General features: G+C 49.0%; 9 protein-coding genes across 9 annotated transcripts; 5 read left to right on the forward strand and 4 right to left on the reverse strand.

The window, feature by feature from the left end:
- The first annotated feature begins 60 nt into the window (after nucleotides 1-60).
- ASPSYDRAFT_41877 (uncharacterized protein) lies at nucleotides 61-1,360 on the forward strand. Its single transcript, XM_040846356.1, has one exon. It carries the CDS (start codon nucleotides 387-389, stop codon nucleotides 1,005-1,007), a length of 621 nt encoding a protein of 206 aa, XP_040706930.1. The 5' UTR covers nucleotides 61-386; the 3' UTR covers nucleotides 1,008-1,360.
- Nucleotides 1,361-1,798: 438 nt separating this feature from the next.
- ASPSYDRAFT_143426 (uncharacterized protein) lies at nucleotides 1,799-5,203 on the reverse strand (the record flags this gene model as incomplete). The annotated part of the gene is made up of 7 exons (XM_040841340.1): nucleotides 1,799-2,614; nucleotides 2,682-2,960; nucleotides 3,021-3,373; nucleotides 3,425-3,594; nucleotides 3,655-3,700; nucleotides 3,940-5,078; nucleotides 5,121-5,203. The coding sequence occupies 7 exons, from the start codon at nucleotides 5,201-5,203 to the stop codon at nucleotides 1,799-1,801; spliced, it is 2,886 nt and encodes a 961-aa protein (XP_040706931.1).
- Nucleotides 5,204-5,339: 136 nt separating this feature from the next.
- ASPSYDRAFT_41879 (putative small nuclear ribonucleoprotein SmG) lies at nucleotides 5,340-6,064 on the forward strand. The gene is made up of 5 exons (XM_040846357.1): nucleotides 5,340-5,436; nucleotides 5,504-5,575; nucleotides 5,712-5,786; nucleotides 5,884-5,916; nucleotides 6,011-6,064. The coding sequence occupies exons 1-5, from the start codon at nucleotides 5,407-5,409 to the stop codon at nucleotides 6,035-6,037; spliced, it is 237 nt and encodes a 78-aa protein (XP_040706932.1). The 5' UTR covers nucleotides 5,340-5,406; the 3' UTR covers nucleotides 6,038-6,064.
- A 555-nt stretch (nucleotides 6,065-6,619) lies between these two features.
- On the reverse strand, nucleotides 6,620-10,592 carry ASPSYDRAFT_145141 (transcription initiation factor TFIID subunit TAF2; the record flags this gene model as incomplete). The annotated part of the gene is made up of 4 exons (XM_040841501.1): nucleotides 6,620-6,940; nucleotides 7,001-7,792; nucleotides 7,850-8,218; nucleotides 8,268-10,592. 4 exons carry the CDS (start codon nucleotides 10,590-10,592, stop codon nucleotides 6,620-6,622), a joined length of 3,807 nt encoding a protein of 1,268 aa, XP_040706933.1.
- A 505-nt stretch (nucleotides 10,593-11,097) lies between these two features.
- ASPSYDRAFT_41881 (class I SAM-dependent methyltransferase) lies at nucleotides 11,098-12,263 on the forward strand. The gene has a single exon (XM_040846358.1). It carries the CDS (start codon nucleotides 11,351-11,353, stop codon nucleotides 12,113-12,115), a length of 765 nt encoding a protein of 254 aa, XP_040706934.1. The 5' UTR covers nucleotides 11,098-11,350; the 3' UTR covers nucleotides 12,116-12,263.
- Nucleotides 12,264-12,380: 117 nt separating this feature from the next.
- On the forward strand, nucleotides 12,381-14,597 carry ASPSYDRAFT_41882 (sn-1,2-diacylglycerol cholinephosphotransferase). Its single transcript, XM_040846359.1, has 6 exons — nucleotides 12,381-12,668; nucleotides 12,740-12,843; nucleotides 12,900-13,025; nucleotides 13,089-13,132; nucleotides 13,186-13,263; nucleotides 13,310-14,597. The coding sequence occupies exons 1-6, from the start codon at nucleotides 12,641-12,643 to the stop codon at nucleotides 14,193-14,195; spliced, it is 1,266 nt and encodes a 421-aa protein (XP_040706935.1). The 5' UTR covers nucleotides 12,381-12,640; the 3' UTR covers nucleotides 14,196-14,597.
- A 287-nt stretch (nucleotides 14,598-14,884) lies between these two features.
- On the reverse strand, nucleotides 14,885-15,807 carry ASPSYDRAFT_55802 (uncharacterized protein; the record flags this gene model as incomplete). Its single annotated transcript, XM_040849095.1, has 5 exons — nucleotides 14,885-14,957; nucleotides 15,020-15,077; nucleotides 15,138-15,232; nucleotides 15,288-15,313; nucleotides 15,376-15,807. 5 exons carry the CDS (start codon nucleotides 15,805-15,807, stop codon nucleotides 14,885-14,887), a joined length of 684 nt encoding a protein of 227 aa, XP_040706936.1.
- Nucleotides 15,808-17,566: 1,759 nt separating this feature from the next.
- ASPSYDRAFT_28737 (uncharacterized protein) lies at nucleotides 17,567-18,273 on the forward strand (the record flags this gene model as incomplete). Its single annotated transcript, XM_040844553.1, has 3 exons — nucleotides 17,567-17,675; nucleotides 17,734-17,831; nucleotides 17,911-18,273. The coding sequence occupies 3 exons, from the start codon at nucleotides 17,567-17,569 to the stop codon at nucleotides 18,271-18,273; spliced, it is 570 nt and encodes a 189-aa protein (XP_040706937.1).
- Nucleotides 18,274-18,430: 157 nt separating this feature from the next.
- ASPSYDRAFT_28738 (uncharacterized protein) lies at nucleotides 18,431-19,183 on the reverse strand (the record flags this gene model as incomplete). The annotated part of the gene is made up of 1 exon (XM_040844554.1): nucleotides 18,431-19,183. One exon carries the CDS (start codon nucleotides 19,181-19,183, stop codon nucleotides 18,431-18,433), a length of 753 nt encoding a protein of 250 aa, XP_040706938.1.
- Nucleotides 19,184-19,194: the final 11 nt, after the last annotated feature.

The raw sequence follows: 19,194 nt of genomic DNA on the forward strand, positions 1-19,194 counted from the left end.
CCCAAGAACAGCAGCCAACAACTCATCTGAGGGGAAACTCTCGGAATTGGGGACACAGCTCCGCTGCATACGGCACCGTCCCCAATCATATGGTATCATTGGGGCCCAAGAGATCTGCGAACGTTTGATCGGGGGATTTTCCCACCGTTGGATCCAAGCGTCGCTCTCCCGTCCCGACGAGCTGCGCCAGCAGTCTTGCCTCAACACCCAGGCGGATTCAACTAACCCTCTTTGTCTGAGGTATCATTGGGGTCTCGTCGCTAATCTCCGTACTCTAAGTGGCCTATATCAGGAACCAGGTATCAATACGCTTCCGCGTACGCAAACCACACCTTCTTGGCTAACCAAAGCCTCAACCCGAGGCGGAACCTTCTTCCTATCGTACCATGCCAATCTTTTACACAGGCAGTTCGGTTTTGGACCTCCTACCAGGTTCCAATTTGATCATGGACTCGAGAAATGCAAAGCAAATCATGCAAACCAACTTCAATGGTTTCTGTGAATTTCCAAACGATAAGCTCAATGCGGGCTCCACTATTCTCTCTAGATCATGTTTGCTGGATGCAAGTTATGAAGAAGTGCTCTGCAGTGCGTGTAGACCAAGCCGACATTGGGTGGGTGGATACTTCCCTGCGCAGTGCAATCGCAATCGCAATCGTGGTGTCCGAATCGACGGAAGAAACCTCGGGAGGCAAAAAAAGAGAGAGGGAAAAAAGAAAAAAAGAAAAAGAAAAAGCAAAATACAGCATAATCAGTTGGTGCTCTTCACCCCCGCATCATGTTTTCCTGGATGGCTCCCAGCATACTCGCAGTGCAACCACCAACGCAATGCTCTGAATCCGATCAACCCGGTCTGGCCGCACGACCAATTCCAGAGTCGTGGGTATGCAGGCGACGTCAGTGTGCCTGTGCTGTCAGCTTTGGCTTTTGGCTTCCTCCCAACTCCAGTTACACGACGTTCTTTTGCTGAGCGAATGTGCTTGCGTGCGTGGTGTTTTCCTGCTTGATTAGGGCTGCGCGTTTAAAGGCCAACCGCAACAACCTGTCTGCCCGTCTCCTTGCGTGCTACTTTTTGACAGCTCCCACGCCGCGGGGCTGCAAGCTGTTATAGAAAAACCTAAATTTATTTTGATCATCCGATTTGTGTATGCTCATACTTATTGATGGAGTCCATCCAGTGCTTTCCCCTCGTGTGGACCCGCGCGCCGTCGGTCTTCCTTTCCCGCCTCCGTTTGACACTTTCATCTGGCTTGCCGTCGTCCGTTGGCAGGTGTCTTAAGCCACCGGCTACAGCGCAGGCCCCCCAGTTTTCAACTCCCGAAACAAATGCTTCATGTTCTATTATTACCTTCGGGGGTTTTTTTTCCCACCGGTTTGCTCCGCTGCTTTTCTGCTGGGGATGGCCAAGAGACTTGTAGGTACACTTCCGTCGGAGTATGCACGGATATGCAGCACACAGCTTGAGTCTCCCAAAGGCATCTTAGATGTATCTACCAAGCTTGGTCCCCCATTGGAAGTTACATCCTGCTTGCCGGCGATCCCCCCAGGCCCATTGGTAAATAGAAAGTGATTCATCGATTCACCAAGCAGGATCAATAAGCATAAACAAACACAATTGTCCCTCGGAATCGCACTGCAAATCCTGCAAATCCTGCAAATCCGGCCCAGTGAGGGCGAAATGGAACTGTGTACAGGGAAAGATGGTAAACACACACACACACATCGCGTTTACCTCGCTTTCCTGCGTCCCGTCGGATTCTTGCTGCCCTGGTGGCTAGCATAATGATCCAAAAGTCGGTCAACCAAAAGCACTACGTCCTGATGAGAAAGATATACCACAGGCCAGCAGAGGGGACCTACCTCCAAATAATACAAATGTAAATGCGTACAGTATAGTCGGTGATTTCATGAATGAATAGGCAAGCTCGAAATGCTTAGCAAAGATGGTGAGGCATGCCAGGAAAACACCGGAGATAACACGAACTGCCACCCCGATTCCCAGAGCCAGCGGTTTGTCATGACGTCGAGCCAGAAGTCCAAAGGCCGCAAAAAGAAACATTGCAAGTGACGCCACAAGAAAGAAGTACACATACACAAATCCCAAAAGTTCAACGTACATTCTCAGTAGCTGGGAACTACTCATCGCGCTAACATGTGCAGTACGTGGCGGCACTATCCTCATACTGGAAAATAGGGCCGAGGTTACGTTCCCAACCAGATCATTATACATGTTGCTAATGAGTCTGTATCCAATTGTCCCATTATCGGGGCAGATCGGATGGTTTGGAAGGTCGTCCAATATGTCGTAAATTGCCCTCTGTTCCCCAATTGCGCCTCGGCTGTACTGAATCTCCATATCCTCTATTGTCTGGCGAAGTAACCCAATGGCGACTCGTGGTTCCGGCCGCGGCTCTTCGCATGCGGACAGGATCGTTTCTGTAAGATACTGCAACTTCAAAGTGATATCCAAAGTCAGGGCGAGGATCTGCGACCCCTCCAGAAGAAGGATGAGAACCACGTGAAACGGAAAATGCAGCTGGGCCCAGATTTGCTGCGCAAATGTACCCATGGCCCGTCTCGGAGTCAGATCAAAATACTCCTGCCAAATAAAATACTAAAATGCCAACGTTAGCGGATTCCAACAGGAGAAGTGTACCATGGGTGATCAGCGGGGGCCTTACAACGTTGGTAGTAACACCTAGGATATGAACAAACGACCATTTAGTCCAGCCGCCCGGCTGCACTGTCTTGTTGACAAGTCTTGTTACAGAAATGACGCCTTCACCAATAATAATCAAGGTGAGTAGCCCCATACGGACGTTCAGATGAGTATCCTGAAATCCGATGCCCGGGGTAATACAGGAGGTGGCGATTACAATCCACATTTCAGCCCAAAACAAGACGAACCAAACAGTCCATACGTAGGGATGAGCTGATTCTTCGCCGAAGGCAAAATACATCTTCCAAATAGTTAGTTAGCCGGTGGTATGCCTCCCTGTGCGACTGCATGATTGGCTTACTCCCAAGTGGGCCGCACTCGAAATGCATAGGGTTGCAGCTACAACGCATAGTCCTTTGGCAGCAATCCTCATCCGCCTGCGGATGAACAAGATACTGATGGTATATTGTAGAGATAGCAGGAATCTGCTTCCTGCAAGAATAAGGCTTAATGATTGGAAGGCCCAAACATTCTCGTCTTGAACATGCGTGGTGAACCGTGTGCCTGCAGAGGCAAATCCGACCATGGCCGCTAGTTGTATTCCCTTGCAGAACCGTTCGAAAAGCGAGTCCCGTGCAAAGCGGATATCAAACATTGTTACCTGGAGCCAGCTGAACCAAATCACTCCGAGGAATCCGATATAGGCTCCTAAAGCTAATACTGCAAATTAGATCTCGGACACATAGTTCGCGAAAGTTTACACACCTTCTACATTGTTGATTTCATGTGTAGCTGTGAAGGTAGCTAGGTTTGCAACAAAAAACAAATCGAAGAATAGCTCGATTGGAGTGGCGTCCGAATGGCGATAGAGGTGCGGAGGAACCCCATCCTTCTCGTCAATAGGTGTCTCGATTAGAGCTAAGCCCCTACGTGGCCTTCCCATAGCGCGTTACTATTATACAGAACCTAGGATATGTCATGTTGGCAAGACTCACTGAATAGGCTCATCTGCAAGTTCAGGCCGGGACAGTGGCCCGCGACCTAGAGAGAAAAAAGGTGTTCGGTCCATCGGGCATAAGCCTCCAAGAAATAGTGTGAGTTGTCTTCGGTGAGGCTAGTGCACTTCTGAGAGTTCAAATGAGTAGAGTCAAAGAACAGAAGTCCCCTAGTGCTCACTGTGGTGTCGCGCACGGTGATAATGGGGTTGGGTGGGTAGCACCTGCTAGATTGGGGTCTCCTGTAAAGCAGGCACATGCGCTTCAATTCGGCTCATGATTCACTTTCCGAGTTTGGCTTGGATATCATGGGCGTCCCAATATTCTCTAATCCTCGCGAGCTTTCGAGATCGGTAGTTGCGGGAGTGGCAACCTCGGATCCCGGAGTGACACCGGCGTCCTGTTTGAGCTTTTCATAGTGATCTCCAGTCTCTTTTATCAAAGCCTGTATCTCGACTTCTCTAACAGATATATCGGCCTTTTCCTTTCTCAGCTCCTCCATGCGATTGATCATTTGTGACCTAGATTTCTCCAGAACGGCAAGATTCATCCGCAATCGGTCTAGGCATGTTGACAGACGTGGGAGCGATGTCATCTTTGGGGGTGTCTTTGGTCGATCCACGGGATCTTTGCCATAACCTATTGCAGCTCTTGTTTGTGCTGCTTCATAAGCTGCTTTCTCCTCCAAGTCCGAGTCTTCCTCATCCGAAAGTGCCTCGGCATCCTCAATAAGCTCGCGCATTGCTTCGCGCTGCTTCTTCTTTTGTTCGCGTTCTGCCTTCTTCCCTAAGGATATGCGCCCATCCTCAACGTACTCGTCGAACCCTTCCGCAAAGTCTTCGTCGTCTCGCTCCAGCCTTGTATCCTTGTGATCTTCCCTATCCGCCACTTCCCATTCATCCTCTGCATTCTCCTCGAGCGAAATATAGTCCTTTTCCGTGAGACTATGACTGTCGTGCTCCTTTGCTAGTCTTGCCCGTCGAGCCTTCTTCTCTCTGATTTCGGCCTCAGTAGGGATTGCCGAGGGAGCAGTAACTTTCATAACTTCGCCAAATTTTGCCGCCACGTCCACCTCATTGCCATTCATATCGTCGGCTGCAGGTTTCGGGGTTGAAGCCGTCTGATTTCGAAGTTCATTCAGGTAGTCCTCATTGTAGCTTGGTCGATCTTGTTCGGGCCCAACTCGTAGCGGAAGCTGATTATTTGGGGTCATCGATCTTTGAAATGCGTTCTTTTCAAGCACGCGCCTACCCAAGCCATGCTTCTTGGGGACAATAACCTCGCTTTCATCCTCGCCATCCTCTGTCATTGAAGTCTCGCCGGACCCGAATGAAAGGCGCGATTTGGATTTTTGCTTCGTTTTTGAGTTCACCGGTTTTTTCACGATTGGTCCAGAATCTATAATACCGCAGTCAGTCCATGAACTACCAGATACTGTTTCAGAAACATTGTACTGAAGCGGGGACTTGCCTTGTTCTCCTTCATCGTTGTCTTCGTCGGCTCCGCCGATCTTGCGGGGTTTCCGTCGATTAGCAAAGCCAGAGCTCATATTGAAAATCTAGTATTCCTTCTCAATCCTTCAAACGGCGTATCTGGGAAGAAGTATTGTTCTGGCGACTGCGTCACCCGGGAATTTTGAGCTATCGGGAACATTATTTTTCCGATAAGCTCGCTCCCGCCGATATCAAAAGTTCCGCATCGCGACCACCTCTACACCAAGGCAGGAAATTGAACCAAGACCAAATCGCCAAAATGCCTCAAGCCCAGCCAGAGTTAAAGAAGGTGTGTCTCGATATCTAATCTACCCGTTGATGGCGCGAATAGCAGCGCTAACCTACATCGCCCACAGTATATGGAGAAGCGGGTGTTCTGCGAACTTAACGGAAACCGCAAAGTCATTGGCGTTCTACGTGGCTACGATGTACGTCGAAAATGGACCCAAGTCCATCCATCCTTTCTTCCACCTTCGTGTTTCAGATTTTGGAGCGTCCGACAGAAGTTATCGAATGGTTCCATTGCCGGGATAAATAGGACTAACGACGCATGTGCAATATTAGGTGTTTATGAACATCGTCCTTGACGAAGCTTTTGAAGAGAAGCCAGGTGGAGAGAAGGTTGCTATCGGCATGATTGTAAGCTGCACGCGCCGCCCAAGGCCTCACAACTGGTCACCTCTTTGCATGTTAGATGGATGCTGTGAGACTAATTACTGGTACGCCTTATTTGCAGGTAATTCGCGGCAACTCAGTTGTCATGCTTGAGGTCAGTTCTATTTCCACTAATGCCGATTTTGCTTGTGCTCCGCCTCGAGCTCTCCCATTCGATCAGATTGCTAACGTCTGCTTTTCCACTCTAGGCATTGGAACGGATAAGCGAGAGATAGACAACTATATGTTGCGTGTGGAGGGTGGAGACGTCGGGACGTCTACGTTCTTTTTTATCGATATACCATACATGCATGTATGTGGGTTACTTCAAATATCAAGGAGTTCACGGGTTGGACCGCTCGCGTGGAGCTATCCGAGGGTATCTTTTTTTGAAATTTTATTATGCTTATGAGAGGGAAAGGAAAGGAAATTTGAATAATACCTACATATGTCTATCTTGTGTAGACCACTAGCTACGTTCCCCTTCGAAGAATGCCTGCCAACTACATATACTAGCACATCGGAGTATTCGAGGGCGTTGCGCAGCGAATCAACCTGCATTGAAGAAAACCGGTGCCTAGGAAAATCTCAAGAAGCCACACTACAGATTAAAGCCGCAAAGTAAAAGTTTCGGAGCCCGTATAGGAATATATTCCAGTCGTCCAGCTAAGATCCATCCTAACCTCACGCCCCAAATCTCATATGGCTAAACGCGATCCAAACACCCAACCCACACCGCCAAAATATAGTGAAGAGGAGATAAAAATAAAAGAAAAAAACGGTACAATACAGGTATACTCATTAAAAAAATTCTAGTCTTATTGTTTGGATCCGATTTTCAATTTCAGCTTGAGCCCACCGCCAGGCGTAGACGGGGTTGCTGGAGTTTGTGATGCTCGTGGTGCTTGTGTTGAGGCCGCAGCGAAATTTGGGATGTGGAGCTTGGGTTTTGATTGCGAGGAACTTGGGTCTGGGGTATTTGAGGATGGTGTGCCGGGGTTGGGTTTTGGCTGCTTGAACGTGACTCGAATAGGAGCGGCTGGTGCGTCTTCTCTTTTACGTTTTGTGGATGCAGTTAAGTATTTGGAGGGGTGGAGGGATGTCCGGGCCTTGTTCGTGCGGAAGAAATGAAGGCGGCCCTGTAGACATGGGTGTATTAGCTTTACTCTTCGATGTAGCAGAACTGTGTTATGATTTACCTTTCCGAGGTGCTTGACACCCCAGTACCTGGGGTATTTTAGGGCAACCTTCTTTGAGGTTATGGGGTCGTATATGACTCTGCATAGGTCTGTGAGCTCGGAGAGCTCCAGTACACCAATTGTTGGGGAGCTGCATGCGGCCCAGAGGCACTCCTTGAGCACTTGGTCGCCAGAGACCTCCGCCTTAAGGGCAGCCAAAGCCCCGGTAACAGTTTGTCTCCGAGCGAGGTCCGCCTGCCGAAGTTCTGTTGAGGACTCTTGCTCAATAATTAAGCCATCGGCAGCTGTTGATGGCTCTTTGACAACGCTGCGTCCAAATGCTACCGGCGCGAGCGCTTTCCCGAACAAGCTGTGAAGCCGCCACCTGAGCCATACCGAGGGATCATTGGACAGAGTGAAGACAAACCACCGAAGTAACTCGGGACTCTTGAAGATATCGAGTTCGACGAGGCATTCAAAGGCGTCTAGGCGGAGGAGGTCGTAAGTGCCCACCCGTGTGTAGGGCAGGAACTGCATAACATCGACATCCGCTATTTTAGCCTGCATGAGCTGCATCTGGCAATGTAAAGCCGCGCGGGAGTACAGGTTTTGGAATGAGCTTGACCACTCGTCCATCCTCCTATAACGATCAATCTCTGCCACGGCGTCTTTTTCGAGTTGTTCTTCAGCTTGTGCTTCTAGAACAGCTTCCATGTCGAAGTCGTTGAGTTCGTCGGTGCGGGTTTCAACTCTTCCCAGCATGGCATGGCATAGAGACTTCATCAGTGTCGCGACGTAAAAGTTATCCGAGTACTTTTTGTTTCTGTGAGCACTAGCATATTAAGTTTTACAGTTAGTAGGTCTGCTTACCTCGTTGTTTGAGTTGTCGTTGAACTTCAGCTTGTCGTAAAGGAACCGCTTAACTCTCATTGGGGTCTTGCCGCTGACGTCTCGAACTCTAGAGATCGCCTCTGGGATGACTAGCTGAAGAACGTACGCGGCCCTGTCTGAGAAATCGTTTGACCTAGTCATAGGGGAGTCTGGAAGACAGAACATTTCCTGAAAGGCTTTCTCGAGATGATAGAGTCCCAGCCAGTTTATCTCCTCTTTAGCATGTTTTACTAAAGCCCGTGCCGCAGCCACACGGATCCCGTGGAAGTATCTTCGATCCATTAGTGTTCGAAGGAAGATGGTCGATATCAAAGGATGTTCCTTTTGGACAGCCATATACTGGAGAGACTATCAAATGGTAAGTAAAGATAAACACGGAAGGTTTGTCGCGACAAACCTCTAATTGAGCTACCACATCACGATCTTGCTGAAGTTGCGAAAGATACATGTATCCAGGCATGACCAGTGATAGCTTGCAAACCCATTCAAAATCTGCATCCATGCGAATCCATTCGTAAGATTCTTGGCCCATTCTTTCTTCGTCCTCTTTACTCCAATCTGCGAGTCGCCATTGTTGCATTTCTTCCTCAGTCTGCAATACGTCTCCAAGGCAATAGAGCAGGATATCCTCCTGTACCTCCGCATTGCCGTCCGCACCTATCACGGCCGCGGCGCGCTCTTTTTGTCGCTTGTTCCTTTTTAATCTTTTATATTTCGTATTATACGGTATGTCGAATTTCGTGACGCCTTCCTTGATCTCAACGATATGTTCGTAAGGGGTACCATCAGCTTCGTGGATTCTGATCGTCATGGACCCAGTGAAAACGGGTTGTATTGTGCCGGCATACACATTCCGAATTTCTTCTTTGACGTCGCGCATGAAGGCATCCTTCTCCAAATCACGAGCACTTGGTTGATCAGACTGAACTTGTTTAATCATCATTTCTACCACCAATTTCTTCTTATTGAATCTTTGAGTGGCTTGGAACCGAGGGCACCCAGCACCATAAATCCACTGATTGAAAAATGTGTCCAACTTTGCGTGCCCGAGCCGTTCGCAAGTCTTCTGGAAATAAGAGGATGTAACGGCCCCATTGGGTATTTCTCCCATACGAGCGTTTAAGAAAAGACGAGAGATTATCCGGGACATTGTTGCCTTTCCGCTGGCCTTAGTGAGGCGCCGGTCCAGGATAAACAGGACGAGCGGCGCCTTGAGCGCGATGAAGTCGGCTTCTGATGGGTCTATGCTGAGGATATTTCCCATGTCGTGCACAGACGGACGCTCGTAGTCCAGATCACAGACCCGATCCGACATTTGCTTTAGTCGAAAACGGTATTCATTATTTCCGCAGAGTTTTCGCATGAAGGTATCTGTCATATACCAAGCAACGCCAACCGTTACCCAAGTGTCAACCGCCTCCTTCGGCACGATATTGACGCCAATCCATTGGACGGCAAGCGCATGGGTGATTGCACGAGTCGAGTCATACATGGGGTCAATTATCTCCTCCGGGAACAGAAGACGGCTGCTACATATTGAAAAGTAGGATGTCGGTAACGTGTCTTCCGGTGCGTCATCGACGAAGCACATCTTGTAGCTCGCAAACGGGTATGAACCATATGTCAATGAGAAATAATCGATGGCCTTTGCCATCGGAAAGCAGGTGTTACGAACTTCATCACCTCTTCCTGGTAGGCAAAATGCATGCAACGGAATGGCATTCTGACCAAGTTGTTCATCTTGGTCGCTTTCACGGAAATCAGCGAGGTTGACATACTCGAATGGGCCAACAGCAAATCCGATTTGACGGGCAGAAAGAGGGGAGTAAGAAGCAAACGAAACTGTTTTCTTGCTGGGATCTCTTGGATCAACAATGTCATCCGTTAGGTCCCCGGAACACACCACTGACATATCCATGGCCTCGTCGTCAGGTGCAATGGATCGATCGTAGTTCGTGCTTGATTTTGGACGAGCTCCAGATCCACCACTTGATTGATCCCTTGATTTGCGGTCGAAAATGTCGCCTAGCGTAGCCGCGCATTTGATCGATATTTCCCAGGTGCAACGCGAGGAAGGGTCGTCGACACAAGGAAAAAGCGGACATCCAGTCCCATAATCAAGAGAGTTTGTGGTATAAACGTGCGGATAGCGCTTGTCACCACTCTCCACGCCAACAAATTGCAAACCATCGCGTATGTTCTCGACAATAAATTCGATATTTACCGTAAGCGCCGTGAATCGCGGAAGGGACGCATCCGCGGTCTTCGAGCTTAAAGGACCTTCCGTATCATCAGCTATCCCGGGAGCACGAAGTGCCATCTGATCTTGAGCCTCCGTAGAAAACGGATCAAGCTCTTCGATGCGGACGTTTTTCGGAAGGGTCAAGAGAAGTTCAGGTTCGGGACGGGGTTTGAGGAGGCCATCTATTTTCGACGATAGGCGTTGGTGATAATGGGGTCCGTAGAGTTGAAGGGACTCGTAAGGATCGGTGTATTTGACGGTAGGAATCTTTCCGCTGACATTTAGACGCTTCAATTCTCCCTGTCGGAAATTCAGTCGAATAGTGCGCAGGTCCTTGTAATGAGGGTGAATGATGATCTCCGTTTTGCCTTTGAGATTCCGGTTTGCGAAATCTACCTCCAGTTCAACCTTCTGGTGCGCAACCGTATAGCCCAGGCCTGGCCAGCTTGGGCCGGCGGGAGTATCAACGACCCCCGGCATCGCGCAAGCTACTCAATCGTGTACTGCGCCGCGAGGGCCAGTCTGACCATCCACCGTCATGTCCAAGCTCAAGGAGCAGCTGTACGAGGATCTGAAATCAATCTGAGCGATATCGCGACCGCTATCTATTCGGATCAAACGGTATTCGGAACGAAGGCGGCGATAGCAGGATGTTCAGTGGATGAAAGAAGCCGCAAGCTCGAGTGACGATGTGTTTAGCGAGCGATAACACAACATGAAACAATAGAAAAAAAGGCGGCGCAAGCTTTGAAAGATAGCAACAGCTCCTGATGCGCTGGTCTTCCTGTTCCTGAGTCCCAGGCGCCAAATGATTCCCTCACCTTTTGATGACTTTCTTCTCATCACGCGTCTCAAAGGTTCACAAGCATCCGAAGCTGCGGAGCTCTTTGGGAGTCACGTGGTGTCCGCCAAAAAAGAAGGCCAAAGGCCGATCACAAACTAGAAGTTCGCAACTAGATACTAAATCAGAAACTACAGGCCTCTCAGCTACCTTTCTTCGGTTATTTCAAAATAACGTAGTGTACTATAGTTAGATAAATATTTACATATACTGGACAACCTCACTAGCTGTCTTGCTGTCGTGAACCGCAAACAACCTCAGGCCGTCGACTAGCCCGATTGAGTCCCCGCCTATAAGCGCAGGGTATATAGAAGTAGATATTGGGCTGCAGTATACGAGCCAGTCGGTAGAAGTACTTTCTCTCCTTCCGTCCAGGCGTACAGTCTCAAATCATACAATGGCTTCTCAGCCTGCAAGTTCAACTAAAATCCCTCTCTCCCCACTCAAAGAGGGCATTAGAAAGGCGTACAACACTATATCAAACACCTACTCGGACTGGACAAAGACACATCATGCAACTCGCATCAAATATCTCAACGTACTTCTCGAACACCTTAACTCCGGTGCGCCCACCCCACAATCGGTGCTGGAACTAGGCTGCGGTTCTGGAAACCCTGTCACCGCGCTCCTCGCGTCTAGTCAGTATCCCACCAACGGTGCAAATACAAGTAGCTCGACTCCCAGATTCAAGGTTATTGGAAACGATATATCGCAGCAACAACTTAATCTCGCATCGAAAACACTAGGCTCATTTAAAAACGTCGACCTGAAGGAAGGGGATATGATGGATCTATCCTTCACGGAGAGAAGTCTTGACGCAGTACTGGGAATGTACGCGCTCATTCACCTACCCAGGGAAGAACAGAAGGTTTTGTTGAAAAGAATCAACACCTGGCTCAGGCCTGGTGGGTATTTCCTTGGGAACTTCGCAGTGGAGGAGCAGGAATCGGCGTTTGATCATTCTTGGTTGGGTTGTGGGACTGACGGCGGAGTTATGTTTTGGAGTAGCTGGGGGGAAGAAAAGACGTGCGAGATTTTTACTGAGATTGGTATGGAGGTGGTTATAAGGGAAATGGTTCAAGACGTTGAGGAGGGTGATGATGGGGGGGAGAAGAGGGTATTGTTCCTGTGGATTTTAGGGAGGAAGAAGCAAGATATATAGCCAGCGGCCCCAGTACACAAGAGAAGTAATGAGCCTGATACAAGTTACCAGATATTGGATCAAATTTAAGAGCGATAAGGCACCATTGACATAAAACGCAAACTTGTCCAAACTCAAAACCTCCATAGGCCCATGAAGACATCGGGAGATCGAGAATTCGAGACCGGGAGTATAAAACATGGAAGGAATCCCGGAGCGGAAGCGGATCGGAATGACGCACGTGATTGTTCAGGTACCGAGCTTGACTTCGTGCTGGCAGTCGGGCGCTTGATTTAACTCGCATTCCACCTCTAAAAAAGTGGACCTTGCCTGAGCGTCGCTTTTCCTCTACGGATCCTCGCCGGTCGAACTATCTTCTTTTCTCTGCGAAGAACACCCGATATTTGTGTCGGCGCGGCAAGACATTGGCAGGGCCTCTTTTTATTTGGTTTCACTCCTAACCCGCACTCGTGTGTGTAATGAACTAGCGACCGGCCTCCTATTCCATCTCTCCAGATATTCATCAGGTCGCGCCGCCCTCTCAAAATGATTAGGATTTTTCGGAGGATCCGGGGTGAGTCTTGTCGCGCAAGGCAGAGCACGCATTCTGTTTTGCAGCCAGCTAACGATTGCGCGCGTTTCTAGAGATCCAAGACTCGCTCTCCGACGATGTCCTGCTACCCCTTAAAAGCTACAAGTACTCGAGCGTGGATAAATCGTACATCTCGAATCGTATCCTCAGACATTACGTATTGCGCCCTCGCTCCATATTGATTCTTCTCTAACCGGAATGGTGGGGTGATAGTGGAATGCTTTCGTCGAGCTACTGCCGCTTTGGATGGCGCCGAACATGGTCACGCTCTTGGGTTTCCTGTTCATCGTGGGCAACGTCATGCTTATAGAAATATTTATGCCTGACATCATTGGGCCGGTAAGACACTCGTCTATTCGCGGTCCATGAGCATTGTGCTGATCGGTTTTCTTTTTTCTATAGGGACCGTCTTGGTTGTATTACAGTTTCGCGTTAGGAATGTGGATGTAAGACATTTACGTCACTGCTACCATGGACGATTTTCTAACGACTTTACAAGGTACTCGACGCTGGATAACGTTGACGGAAAACAAGCGCGAAGAACTGGGACCTCCAGCGGACTAGGAGAGCTTTTTGAGTCAGTGAACGACCGAAGATGGATAGAATTACGCTAACTTTCCCAGCCATGGAATCGACTCACTCAATTGTACGCTTGCTAGTCTCCTCGAAACCGCGGCAATGGGCCTAGGATCCTCCGAACTCGGCGCTTGGACTGCAATTGTGCCCTGCCTTGCCATGTACTTCTCTACCTGGGAGACCTTTCACACGCATACGCTCTATCTCGGATACTTCAACGGCCCTACCGAAGGCCTTTTGATTGGAATAGGCATCATGATAGCGTCTGGCTGGTACGGACCTCAGATTTGGTCACAGCCCATCGTTGAATTTTTGAACTTCCCGAGCCTTTTCGGCAACAATTCTGTGAAGGATCTATGGGTTCCGATCCTCGTCGGATCGTTCTTCCTAGGCCACCTGCCCGGCTGTGTTTACAATGTTATCTCTGCTCGCAGAAGCCAGAATCTCCCTGTTGCCCCAATCTTCAGGGAGTGGATTCCGATGGTCATATTTACCGGATGCAACATCGCCTGGCTTTTCTCGCCATATTCGTCTATTCTCTCCGGCAACCGACTAGTGTTGTTCTGCTGCACGATGTCCTTTGTCTTTGGACGGATGACCACAAAAATCATCCTTGCACACTTATTGAGACAGCCATTTCCCCACTGGACAGTATTCCAGACTCCTCTTATCGGCGGCGCTATACTCACCAATCTTCCGTTCCTGGGCCTCCCCGCAATTAGCGCCTCTTTCGAACTTCTTTACCTGCGGTTGTATTTCCTATTCGCATTTGTCGCTTACATGTACTGGGCAGTGCTGATCATCAACCGCATTACAACATTCCTCGGCATTAATTGTCTCACAATCCGTCGAGACCGATCATCCGAGAGAGAGCCGCCGTTTCGCAGCCTTGCAACAGATAATTCCGACAGGGGAAGCATCAAAAGCCACTAATACAAACACAAAACTCGTCGAGAAGGAGCCGAGCCGCCTAAAACACTCAGTACAGGCTTCATTCTACAAAGTGATATGACAGGCGGATTTATCCCACCGTCTCGACGTGTTATGACGTACATACTTACAACACATACATAGATACGCATGCATGAACTGCTTCTGCTGTACAATTACTCCCCCTCTGGACATGCCAACAATCCGCGCAGACGCGTTATGATTTTACGACTTCGATTGATGGGGCACACACCGACAGATTATGTGACATGGGATGGACAGAAAACTTGGAACCACGGATCGGGTTCTTTCTCCCAGTGTTTTTGCCTCTTAGGGTACTTATAGATAACTTAGTACATAAACATTTTAATGGATAATAATGTCAATAGATATAAGATATCGCTTTTCTATTCACACGATAGGCATACCGTCTAGAAAGCTACGCTGCCTTTCATTAAAGCGCATGTTATGCACTTAATGACGGGGTTCGCTAAATTAATCGTCACCATGCAAGGTTCCAAGAGTAAGAAAGTGGTCGTATAAAAAGGGTTGGTTCCACTTCAATTAACTATATTGATGAGTAATGCCCTTTAGAAGGTTATTTCACGACAAAGTGTACTTGTATGCATCTTGTATAATTATTAGATGATACTCGGATTGTATGGGGGGTTAGGACAGTGTTGGTGCAAACTCTAGCACATTCGTCCGAAGAGAAAATCCTTGACGATTGGGGAGCTTGAGAACTCGGGGTTTAAGAGAACACAGCTTTGGAAGATTGCTGTTAGTTCCGAACGTGGGAGGAAACGGCTAATTGGGGCGGTTCTTACTTCAGGAAGTACTCGAGACCGGCTCTGCGGGATTCGAGGAAAGATGGTCGAAATTTGACTGTGGCCCGTTGTCAGAGAGGATCCGCAAGAACGGTTCGTTGACTTGCAGAGGACATACAAAGAACACTTTTCGGGGGAAGTGAAGGGAGGGCATTCTTCGCATGAGGAAAAGATGCCACTAGTTGAAGTCGTAAATCGTCAAATTCGGAGTATCTGCAAATCGCGGGTGAGTATATATTTGACATGTCGAAGCCTCTCGCAAGAATACCTCATGCGGACTGGTATTATACCACCCTACAACGTAGTAAGCTTCCTTATACATTCCAACAAGAGGGAATATGACAGTGGAATCACACCTCAAGTGTCCGAATTTTGCAATTCCATACCACATATGCGCCGATACCGGTCATTCCTCGGACGACAACATGATCATCGATAGTGACGCTTTTAGCCCACAGTCCACGGCTGGTTTCAGAGTTCGGATCTTCAGTATGATCCTCAAGCGTTATCGCAGGGCCGCCATCAATGGATATTTGGGATGCACGGGATGCATTTCGGTGATGGGCCCAGTAGGGAGGGACTACTCCCGAGACCGGGCGTTCTTTGGGCGAACGGCGAGGAGACTGGGAGGCTGGACTAGGGCTAGCACCGACGTCGGCTGGTTGAGAAGCTAATGATTCTGTATCACGACCGGAGGCACTGGGAGCAACTGTTGAAGGACAGGGAGAGGAAGCAGGGAGCGGTTGCGGCCTCGGTACCCGGCCTGTCTCCTCATTCGCTGGCTCCATCCATTTATATGCTTTAAGACTTAAGAGGCGGGCAAGAGAGGAAAAATGATGCCTACAGCGACGAAGATAAAAATAGTTTAGCTTAATTCAGTATGAAAGGAGGGGTAGGTGGCGTGGAGCGCAGCGCAAGGGCAGAGTAACTTACGGGCTGCCTTTGAGACCGGTTGGCACACCCGACTGGACGATTCCCCTTCAACTGGAACTCAAGAGTAGGGATGATTAAGGAAGGCAGCGAGACAGAATATGGTAACTCTGGGAGTTCAAAGTGGAGACGTCGACATGGCATGAGCGACAAAAGGTAGTGGATTGAGGTCACCCAAGCATAAGCTGGATATTGAAGCCAAACTGGACAAGCAAGCGGGATTGAAGAATCACGGGAGTGCTGGTTGCCAAGACGCCAATCCGGAACGGGAATGCTCTTTGGCTCTCACGAATGCCTCATTCTCGGCAACGAGTACCAAGGATGGAAATGTTTTGATAGATAATTGGAGAATTTGTGGTCGGCCGTGTCAGTTACAATAGAAGCTGCCGCCACTCAGTCAAATCACGAGGCGGGATCAGAGGATAACCAATTAGCCACTGGAGGATTCCAGAGCGAGCTAAATGGGGAGAGCTCCAAGGAAAAAGGCTGAGGTTCGCGCTAGAAAAAGCCAAGCGCTGCACTGGCCAATCAGAGACCGCCCGAGTCAGACATGGCAGACCCTTAATCCCAATCTGTCTCGACAGGCAGAGGCAATCAATCCCATGCTACATTATTGCTGCGACATTCTAAGACATTCTAACACCATGTGAGCGCTCGGTGGAGCTTCGTCAGGACGACAGCCCGAACATTCAACGACTGGGAAGTCAGCGGCCCAATCAATGCGCAGACATCCGTCTCAGTTTGCGGATTGACGAGGGGGAAAGTAGATGAGGGGGTTGGAGGGATGCCGGGCCTCAGCGCCGCTTGTCTCACAGATAATAGCAAATTGTTGCACAAAGCATGGAAGACTGCCTCATGTCCCGCGCACTATGATTTTTACTATCCTCGAATTGCGTTGTGGTTTCCGTGAGGGATGGAGGCAGGAGAGCACCCTTTATCTGGATGAAACGGAGCTCCGGCTAGTTGTCCCCGGATCGACATCTACATATGGAATGGGATGTTTTCTTTTGCCAGACGTCCCGCTCGACCCCGAAAGCGACCAAACTCAGACTCACGATAAAACATGCAGAGATGCGGAGGCGATGGATTTGGAGTGTTTTGCAGCAAGATGGCAGGAAAATAATCAGCTCACATCCCGGCGCTGGGAATGGATCTTAAAAAAAAAAAAAAAATACTCCGTAAATGGCCACTACTGCCGGCCAAAGCTAAAGAACAGATAGCGCCGCCACACAAGCTCAATGCGCGAGTAACACGGGGTGGAACAGGAAATCGTACTTATCCAGGGTCTCCTGCTCAAATATCCCCTTCTTCTTCACTTTCCTCTACACCCCTCTCTTGCATCCGCGGCCTGGCTTTTCGCTTTTCACTGTTTACCCCAGACTTCATTCGTTTAGTCTTTCAGCGCTTGGGTCCTCCTTCACCTCCAAGCTCACTAGATTAGACACTCGAGTCTTCACTGGCCCAGTTCCTCTCGAGCCCCATCGCTGTTTTGATCGGTACGCCCACTAATACTGGTTTCACGCTCGGGCTCGCATTATAAAGCTAACAGTCTCTCCCTTTCAGATAGAGCACCCGGCCCTTTCGTTCACCTCTCAGTCGCTACTCATATAATTCAAAATGGTCTTGTTGCACTCTCTCATCGCCTTTGCCTCCGTGGCTGGCGTTGCGCATTCTCAGAACGTTACTTCCACAGTAGACCCGCAAGACATTGACTCTCTTACAAAACGTAATGCACCCGTACCCGAGCACTAGTTGACATTGATCTAACGTCCCAACCTCAATAGAACATTGGTGTCTTACCCAGACCGAATCTTGCCTCATCATTTGCGACCAGGTCACAGGTGTCACAGGTGAAACCCCGAACTCAAACGAGTGCGATGATGTACGTTGAACCCCAAAGCCTAGTTGCGAGTTGCGGGCATTGGCCTTTCTGTTCTGACTATGCCTCGTTTTGGAAACAGGACACCCTCAAGTATAGCTGTGTCTGCAGCAACGGTCAATCACCGAACGCCTCCGAATACACAGAAACGATCCCCTTCTTCCTCTGCACTGAACAGAACACCCAGTGTGTCAACGACTGCACCCAAAATAACTCGAGCTGTCAGGACAAATGTCGCTCCTCCAACCCTTGCGGAGCTCAAAACCCTAGACCTCCGAACAAAACTGCAACCACAGCTGCGTCTACCACGTCTACCCTACCGCCGTTTACCGGGGAAGCTAGCGATGAAGGAGGTGCCATCAAGCCAATGATTGATCTCAAACCGGTGTATGGCCTCTCTATCGTCCTTGGGGGGTTCTTTGCCGGCTTTGCATTTTTTCTCTAACTATTCTGCATGCTCAAGTGGCTAGCGAGCGTTGATAGGTAGCATTTGAATCCTTTCTTGTTTTTATTTTACGGATGTACTTGGGACTTAATGATAATAACAATCTTCTTTTCATTCTCTTCGCAAAACTAAAAAGCATTAGCTGGCTACAAACGGGTCACTGGAATTCCTTCGCATCAAAATATTCGGAATCAGAAGCAATTTCTTCCTCCGCAGAGAAATATTCAGAAGCAAGTTCCTCCTCTGCAGTGAAATATTCAGAATCACTTTCTGGATCTCCAGAGATCGAACTGATTTGAGCGATAGACTCTAAGGGGGGTTTTCCCTTCGAAAAAGCTTCCCAGCGTTCGCTAGGTTTCCATAACCTTGCAAGTCGAGTCGCATCTATACCTTGGGCGTCGTGGATTAGCCGTTTCATAGCTGCGCGTGAGTCCTTTTGTACTTTCCCCTCCCTTACGAGCCAAAAGGGCATATCTTTGCATACTGCGACCACTGACTGGATACAGTATCCCCGAGGGGGTTCACCCTTGCATTGGCCATTGACGTCTCCATCAACGTCTATAATTGAACAAAGATTCTCCCATTCAGTGTCCTTATCCAGCGTATAGTAGCTGGTGTCGAGCACCAGCTCCGAAGCCGTGCGGAACCCATGGGGCCTAAGTTTCTCACTGAGCATTTCCTCGCACGCCACCTTCGCCTTTTGTTGCTCGGTCTTGGGCATGGTGACGAATACACTTGCACAGTATTTTTTCACGCGCTCGCTTGGCTGTGTGTTAGATGGGTAGCTGACTGCAACACGATATTCGGTGTCTTTTGCAACTTTCCGCAATGAGAGGCAAATGCTTGATATATAATCATCAGCATCCTGGGCCTCTAGTGTAACATACTTTATAAATGCAATCCCGTCCATGATCAACCTTG

Source organism: Aspergillus sydowii, assembly GCF_001890705.1.
Source record: "Aspergillus sydowii CBS 593.65 unplaced genomic scaffold ASPSYscaffold_2, whole genome shotgun sequence".
Lineage (NCBI taxonomy): Eukaryota > Fungi > Ascomycota > Eurotiomycetes > Eurotiales > Aspergillaceae > Aspergillus > Aspergillus sydowii.

Coding starts and splice junctions, on each gene's coding strand:
- ASPSYDRAFT_41877 (XM_040846356.1), top strand. CDS start 387: ATGCCAATCTTTTACACAGGCAGTTCGGTTTTGGACCTCCTACCAGGT.
- ASPSYDRAFT_41879 (XM_040846357.1), top strand. CDS start 5,407: ATGCCTCAAGCCCAGCCAGAGTTAAAGAAG. Junction 5,437..5,503: donor CCCAGCCAGAGTTAAAGAAG/GTGTGTCTCGAT, acceptor CATCGCCCACAG/TATATGGAGAAGCGGGTGTT. Junction 5,576..5,711: donor GCGTTCTACGTGGCTACGAT/GTACGTCGAAAA, acceptor GTGCAATATTAG/GTGTTTATGAACATCGTCCT.
- ASPSYDRAFT_41881 (XM_040846358.1), top strand. CDS start 11,351: ATGGCTTCTCAGCCTGCAAGTTCAACTAAAATCCCTCTCTCCCCACTC.
- ASPSYDRAFT_41882 (XM_040846359.1), top strand. CDS start 12,641: ATGATTAGGATTTTTCGGAGGATCCGGG. Junction 12,669..12,739: donor GATTTTTCGGAGGATCCGGG/GTGAGTCTTGTC, acceptor GCGCGTTTCTAG/AGATCCAAGACTCGCTCTCC. Junction 13,026..13,088: donor TGCCTGACATCATTGGGCCG/GTAAGACACTCG, acceptor TTTTTTCTATAG/GGACCGTCTTGGTTGTATTA.